This window comes from Myotis brandtii, unplaced genomic scaffold (assembly GCF_000412655.1).
Source record: "Myotis brandtii unplaced genomic scaffold, ASM41265v1 scaffold314, whole genome shotgun sequence".
Classification (NCBI taxonomy): domain Eukaryota; kingdom Metazoa; phylum Chordata; class Mammalia; order Chiroptera; family Vespertilionidae; genus Myotis; species Myotis brandtii.
This window is the reverse complement of record NW_005362033.1, coordinates 3,678,033-3,685,484: the sequence shown is the minus strand read 5'-3', so window position 1 is coordinate 3,685,484 and position 7,452 is coordinate 3,678,033. Positions and strand designations below refer to the sequence as shown.

General features: G+C 36.8%; 1 protein-coding gene across 3 annotated transcripts in view; it reads left to right on the top strand.

Moving 5' to 3' along the window:
* LOC102252024 (zinc finger protein 286A) overlaps positions 1–4,266 on the top strand; it is a 65,546-nt gene extending 61,280 nt beyond the window's left edge. For 2 of the 3 annotated variants that reach the window (XM_005870210.2, XM_014542892.1), the window contains one exon: positions 1,732–4,266. In XM_005870210.2, coding sequence (XP_005870272.1) covers positions 1,732–3,950 — 2,219 coding nt within the window. In that variant the 3' untranslated portion in view covers positions 3,951–4,266. The remainder of the gene's footprint in view (positions 1–1,731) is intronic. The other variant, XM_014542898.1, reaches the window with a different exon arrangement.
* The last annotated feature ends 3,186 nt before the right edge of the window (positions 4,267–7,452 follow it).

The window sequence follows — 7,452 nt, the reverse complement described above, 5'->3', positions numbered from 1 at the left end:
TGAGGAACTGTATTTAAAGGGCCAGAAGGTTGAGAACCACTGTCTAAGGCAGTGATGGCGAACCTATGACACGCTTGTCAGAGGTGACACGCGAACTCATTTTTTTTGGTTGATTTTTCTTTGTTAAATGGCATTTAAATATATAAAATAAATATCAAAAATATAAGTCTTTGTTTTACTATGGTTGCAAATATCAAAAAATTTCTATATGTGACACGGCACCAGAGTTAAGTTAGGGTTTTTCAAAATGCTGACACGCCGAGCTCAAAAGGTTCACCATCACTGGATTAGATAGTATATATTTTTTTAAAGATTGAATAAAAAGTAGACATTGGAGACGCCAAGCTCAAAAGGTTCGCCATCACTGGATTAGATAGTATATATATTTTTAAAGATTGAATAAAAAGTAGACATTAGAAATACCCCATGGGAGCTAAAGCTACTAAAGTGTCTAAAAAGGTAAAAAGGGATGAAAATCTAGAATGGAAAAGGAGGGAATCTAGAATGGAATAGACAGGGAGGCCACCTCCCCTGTTGTATCACTAGGAAAGATGGAGAAGACATAGGTCAACTGGTAGTGGGAAGATGGAGGCATTTTATTTTAATAGCACCTATATTCTCAATAAAATATAAAGCAAGACCATCAATTTATCGTGACAATAAAGAGTTGAGAGAGAGGGAAAGTTAAATATTTTATGGTACATAGAATTCACCGGGAAAGCCATGTTGACCTGAAGTTTTTATTGTGCAAGGCCTTTAATTACAGCTTCTATTCCTTTTGTAGTTTTAGAACTATTTCCTATTTCTTTTCTTTTTTTCAATAAATTAGGTTTATTGATCTATCTAATCTAACATTTAAATTTTATGGCACACTGCCCTCTGCTGATTTTTTAAATGTCTATGTGGATCTGAAGTGATCTCTTTTTATGTGTGAGATTAATTTTTTTGTCTCCTATCTTTTAATCAGTCTTGCAAGGGTTTATCAATCTTATTTGGCTTTTAAAGAATAGTTTTTATTATTTCTATTGTGTGTTTAATTTGTTTCATTATGTCTCTTATTTCATTATTTTTACCTTCTTAGGGTTTAATTTACTGACCTTTTCTTAATCATTGATTTTCAGCCATTTTTAATATATTTAAGGTTACCAAGACTGTATCACATCTTTTGTTATATAGCACCTTCATAATTATTGAGTTCGAAGTATTTGATCATTTCTACTGTTATGTCTTTGGCCCTCAGGTTATTGTGCAATATTTTTCTTTATTTTGAACTATATGGGGATTTTCTAGTAAGCTTCTTACCTTAAATGCAATTGTGTCTCTCTCTGGTTGATGTTTCTCTCTCTCTCTCCCTCACCTCCCTCCCTTCAACTGTCTAGAAATCAATGAAAAGAATATCCTTGGGTGAGGATTTTTAAAAAGAGAAATTGAAGTTGATGCTAAAGGAAATGAAAGAGAAATATTTGAGAGACTTATTCTCAAATATTCTAGGACCATTACCATAAATGACTTTTTTGAATAGAGGAAAACTCCTTGAATTTACTAATTTGGCTCATTGCTCAACCAGCCTCCCTTAACTTTAGCTCCTTCTTCCTAGAAAAGAAGGCCAATTTACAAGCAGTTAAAAACAACATATTCAGTGTCAGCCCAAGTTTTCCTCTTATTCAGTTCAGTAAGAACTCCCTAACGTAGAAAATGGACTCATTTGATTTTTCTTTTTCCCCTCCCCAGAGTTGAAGACCAAACCAGCAACCAAATATGCTATACTAACAGAGGATATCTTTGAAGATTTGTCACAGGAGACCAGAGTAGATAAACTTGCAGAGAATGGTCTATGGGACTCCAGAATGGGAGGATTATGGAAATGGAATGACAGGATATTGAGACTGCAAAATAGTCAGGAGAGTCAGAGCCAAAGAATAGTTACACAGAAGAAAATTCACACTGGCCAAAGAGGCATTAAATTTGGGTCTATATTTTGTCCAGAACCAGGAGTTACCACAGAAGAGTTCCACAGCAAATGCCAAAATCATGAGGAAAATTTCACAGAGAATTTAGATTTGAATACAGATACCCATTTGGGGAAGAAAAATTGCAAGGATACGGAAGGCAGCAATGCTATAAAGCCTGCTTCAGAACTTACTTTAAGGGGAAAAAATAATAACAAAGAAAAACCCTATAAATGCAGTACATGTGAAAAGGCCTTTTGTTATAGGTCATTACTCATTCAGCATCAAAGAACTCACACTAAAGAAAAACCTTATGAATGTAATGAATGTGGGAAAATGTTTAGTCAGCCTTCATATCTTAGTCAACATAAAAAAATTCACACTGGAGAAAAACCCTATAAGTGTAACGAATGTGGAAAGGCCTTTATTGCTTCTTCATCACTGATGGTACATCAGAGAATTCATACTAAGGAGAAACCTTATCAGTGTAATGTCTGTGGAAAATCTTTTAGCCAGTGTGCACGCCTTAATCAGCACCAGAGAATTCAAACTGCAGAGAAGCCCTATAAATGTAGTGAATGTGGGAAGGCTTTTAGTGATAAATCAAAACTTGCACGACATCAAGAAACTCACAATGGACAGAAACCCTACAAATGTAATGATTGTGGGAAAGCCTTCAGGAATAAGTCATATCTTAGTGTACATCTGAAGACCCATACTGAAGAGAAACCATATAAATGCAATGAGTGTGGAAAATCCTTCAAGAATACCACAATTTTTAATGTTCATCAGAGAGTTCATACTGGAGAGAAGCCCTTTAGATGTAATGAATGTGGAAAAGCCTATAGAAGTAATTCAAGCCTCATTGTACATATAAGAACTCATACTGGGGAAAAACCCTATGAATGTAATGAATGTGGGAAAGCATTCAATCGTATAGCAAATTTCACAGAACATCAGAGAATTCATACGGGAGAAAAACCTTATAAATGTAATGAATGTGGGAAAGCATTCATTAATTATTCATGCCTTACAGTACACCACAGAATGCATACAGGAGAGAAACCTTATAAATGTAGTGAATGTGGAAAGGCCTTCATGCGTTCTTCATCTCTAATTATACATCAACGAATTCATACTGAAGAGAAACCTTATCTATGTAATGAATGTGGGGAATCTTTCAGAATAAAATCACACTTAACTGTACATCAGAGAATTCATACAGGAGAGAAACCATATAAATGTACTGACTGTGAAAGGGCATTCACCAAAATGGTAAATCTTAAGGAGCATCAGAAAATTCATACTGGAGTGAAACCCTATAAATGCTGTGATTGTGGAAAATCCTTCAGGACTAAGTCATACCTTATTGTACATCAAAGGACCCATACTGGAGAAAAACCATATAAATGTAATGAATGTGAGAAAGCTTTTACTAATACATCACAGCTTACTGTGCACCAAAGAAGGCATAGTGGAGAAAAACCCTATAAATGTAATGAATGTGGGAAGGTTTTCACAAGTAACTCAGGATTTAATACCCATCAGAGAACACATACTGGAGAGAAACCATTTAAATGTAATGACTGTGGGAAAGCATTTAGCCAGATGATACATGTCACAGAACATCAGAAAATCCATAGTGGAGAGAAACCCTATAAATGTGATGTGTGTGGAAAAGCCTTCAGGAGGGGTTCATACCTTACAGTGCATTGGCGAACACATACTGGAGAAAAGCCCTATACATGTAAAGAATGTGGGAAAGGTTGTATTACTCTCTCACAGCTAACTCTACATCAGCGAATTCATACTGGGGAGAAGCCGTATAAATGTGAAGAATGTGGAAGAGCCTTCAGAACAAATTCAGACTTTACTGTACACCTAAGGATGCATACTGGAGAAAAACCCTATAAATGTAATGAATGTGGAAAAACCTTTAGGAGTAGCTCCAGCCTTACTGTACATCAAAGAGTACATCAGAGAAAAACTCCGTTAATATAAAGAATAATAAGTCATCCAGTTGTCTATAAGAAAAATCATAATCTGTATATATAATGAAAGTGGGAAGACTTTCAGGAATCAATTTACCAGAAGATACAGAAAAAAATAGTCTATAAACATATGAATGAGGAAAAACATTTAATCATATTAAATCTTATAAGGAAATTCACAGTGGAGTGCAATAATGGACAAATGAAAGCCTTCATCCAGGTTTGATACTTTATTCATGTAACAGGTTATCTTTAATGAATTGCCTATATACTTTTGCCTTTTTTTCTATTGGTTTGTTTAATAAATCTGGAAGTGCTCTTTTATATTTTTTAGATATTCATCTTTTTTCATCTGTGTTGCAGATGTTTTTCTTAATCTAGCATTTGTCTTCCTATTTTTATATAATAGAAGTCACCATATTTTTATTTTTGTAGTAAAATATATTTTTTTCATTTTTCCTTTTTTTCTTGATGTACTATTTTAGTTAAAGGGTCTCCTTAATTCTTAGGTTATACATAGTCTCTTAAATTTGTTTCTAAGATTCTGGTAATTTTATTTTTTACATTGAAGTCTTTAACCCTTCTGGACTGGAGGGGTATTGATAGAAGATCAACTCCAAATGGCCATTAACCTATGAAAATATTATGAACCTAAATAGTACTCAGGGAAATGAAAATTACAACATTCTCTGAGGTATTACTTTCACTTCATGGAGTTGGCAAAATTAAAAGATTTGTGAGTGGGGTTTGGGAAACCATGTACTCTTACCAAAAGGTTAAAAATAAAAAGCTTTGACCCAGAAGTCTATCCCACAGAAATAACAGCGTTAATGCATAAGAATACACATAAAGACAAAATGAATGGCTACTAATAGGAGAATGGTTGAATGAATTGTGATATATCCTGATGTGTGAAATAGCATAAGAGTAATTTTTAAAATGAGTTATATCTACAATAATTGATTCCAAGGCATTTGCATAATTTTTGGTAAGTAACTGCTTTCTTACAGATATGTATATGTGTAATATTTCATTTTTGTTAAATAATTACACCCATTTCTGTATTCCTGTGTGTATGTGATTAGATGAACATGGAAACAGGTATGGAAGAATCCACACCAGACAGTTAACATTGGTTAACTTGAAGGGAGGTGGAGAAGAGGAGAAGTAGGTGATGAGTAAGGAAAAAGACTGGGGAAAAAGAGAAATGAAAGTGCAACATGTATGGTACAAAATTCTATGTAAAATTATGTATTTGTGTGAACTTTTGAGATCCATGAATGAAGGGATGGTCTCCAAAACTTGATGGCTGTTTCAGAGTTGGTGGAGTATCAGGTGTTTTTTGTTTAACTTTTCTGCATTTTTCTATATTTTTTTTGTTTTTCTTTCCAATGAGCATGTAATATTTATATAAACAGAAAAAACCTATTTTTCTTGTGAAGCTAATTCATCAGACACCTGATATATGCTAGGAATCACCCTGGATGCTGGATGTACATTGGTGTGGGGAGGTCTGGTCATGGATCTAAGAATGTGGGAATTGGTTTTGATGCTGCCTAGATTCCAAAGTTACACAGCACTTCACTCCCCCAACCCTCTGTGTTTCATTTGGAGGAGGTAATAGAAATTTTATATAGATGGAAAACATATTCAAGAATATCTAGACTTGTGTCTATCCTGTAGAGAAGAAGACCACAAGCCTCAGAAAGAAGTTCTACTTTTAACATGGTGCCAAAATAAAGGTCCTAATAGTAATAAGTTCTATGTATAGCCTCACAGAACATTGGAGTATAGAGAGAGGAAATAGACCAGGACTCCCAAGTCCACATTGAAGGCTAGGAATTCTAAGAGAGTCCTGGGAAACCAGAAGCTGTGGACCTGATACCAGAAGGCTCTAACACAGCAGTTTTCAACCTGTGGGCCGTGACCCCTTTAGGGGTCGAACGACCCTTTTACAGGGGTTGCCTAAGACCATCAGAAAACAGATATATAATTACATATTGTTTTTGTGATTAATCACTATGCTTTAATTATGTTCAATTTGTAACAATGAAATTGGGGGTCACCACAACATGAGGAACTGTATTAAAGGGTCGTGGCATTAGGAAGGTTGAGAACCACTGCTCTAACAGATCATGGGCCTGATACCCAGAGAGAACAAGGCATGATGAGCTATGCTTCAGTGAAGACTGAAGGAAAGAAAGTCAGATGTCCCTCTTACAATGTGTACAATGGACAAGTACATTTATACTAATAATCTATACTAATAAAAGTGTAATATGCTAATTAGACCGGGTCAACCAGACATCTTCCGGTCATCTGGTCCTCCTTCTGGACAAAGCCACAGTGGCAGGGGCCGAGGCAGAGGCGGTTAGGAGCAATCAGGCCGGCAGGGGAAAGCGGATGGGGCTATCAGGCCAGCAGGCAGAGGCAGTTAGGGGCGATCAAGCAGGCAGGCAGAGTGGTTAGGGGTGACAAGGCAGGCAGGCAGGCAGGTGAGCGGTTAGGAGCCAGTGGTCCCGGATTTCGAGAGGGATGTCTGACTGTCAGTTTAGGCCCGATCCCATAGTCAGACATCCCCCAAGGGGTCCAGGATTGGAGAGGGTGCAGGCCAGGTTGAGGGACCACCCCCCCCCATGCATGAATTTCATGTACCGGGCCTCTAGTATTTAATATTGGGAAGGAGATAGTGGATAAATTATATGAGCTATCTCCCATTATAAATAATTTGACATTGCAGTTAAAATGACCATTTCCAGTTAAATTTTAATAGTGAAATCTATTAACTATTACCAAGAGACTTACCTTCTTTGGATATAACATACCGCTCTCTGATAGGAAAGTCTGAGGATTAGACCTTGAAATACTACCCTTAAAACCTAAAAAATAGTCATGGAATGTATAGTACAGACAGGAAACATGGTCTGTATTAAATTGTAGTCTGAGGATTAGACCTTGAAATACTACCCTTAAAACCTCTGCTGTCATTATAAAATAGTCATGGAATGTATAGTACAGACAGGAAATATGGTCTGTATTAAATTGTAATAACTATGGGTGGTGTCAGTTGGATAACTAGACTTATTGATGGGACCACTCATAAGTTATATAAAAGTATAACCACTGTTCTGTATACATGAAACTAATATAATATTGAATGTCAACTGTAATTGAAAAATTAAAAATCTAATAAAGAGCCAGGGTGTAATGACCCAAGGCTCGACCAGACCAGAAGTCAGTGCTGGGTTAGGGCAACCCAGCACTGACTGCCTAGGGGGCTGCAGATCAGGCCTGGAGAGAGGCCTGCAGAGAGAGAGAGAGAGGCAGCATCTGATCCGTAGCCGCTGTGACAGCCATTGATCAGAACGTGCCTCTCTTTATTTCCCAGCCTGGCCAACAGCCGCACCTCCATTTCTCTCCAGGCCTCCACTGGGGCCGCTGATCAGCCCCGCCTTTCTGATCAGGCCCCGTTGATAGGCCTAGAGACACTGACTGGCATAGAAACTGACCAG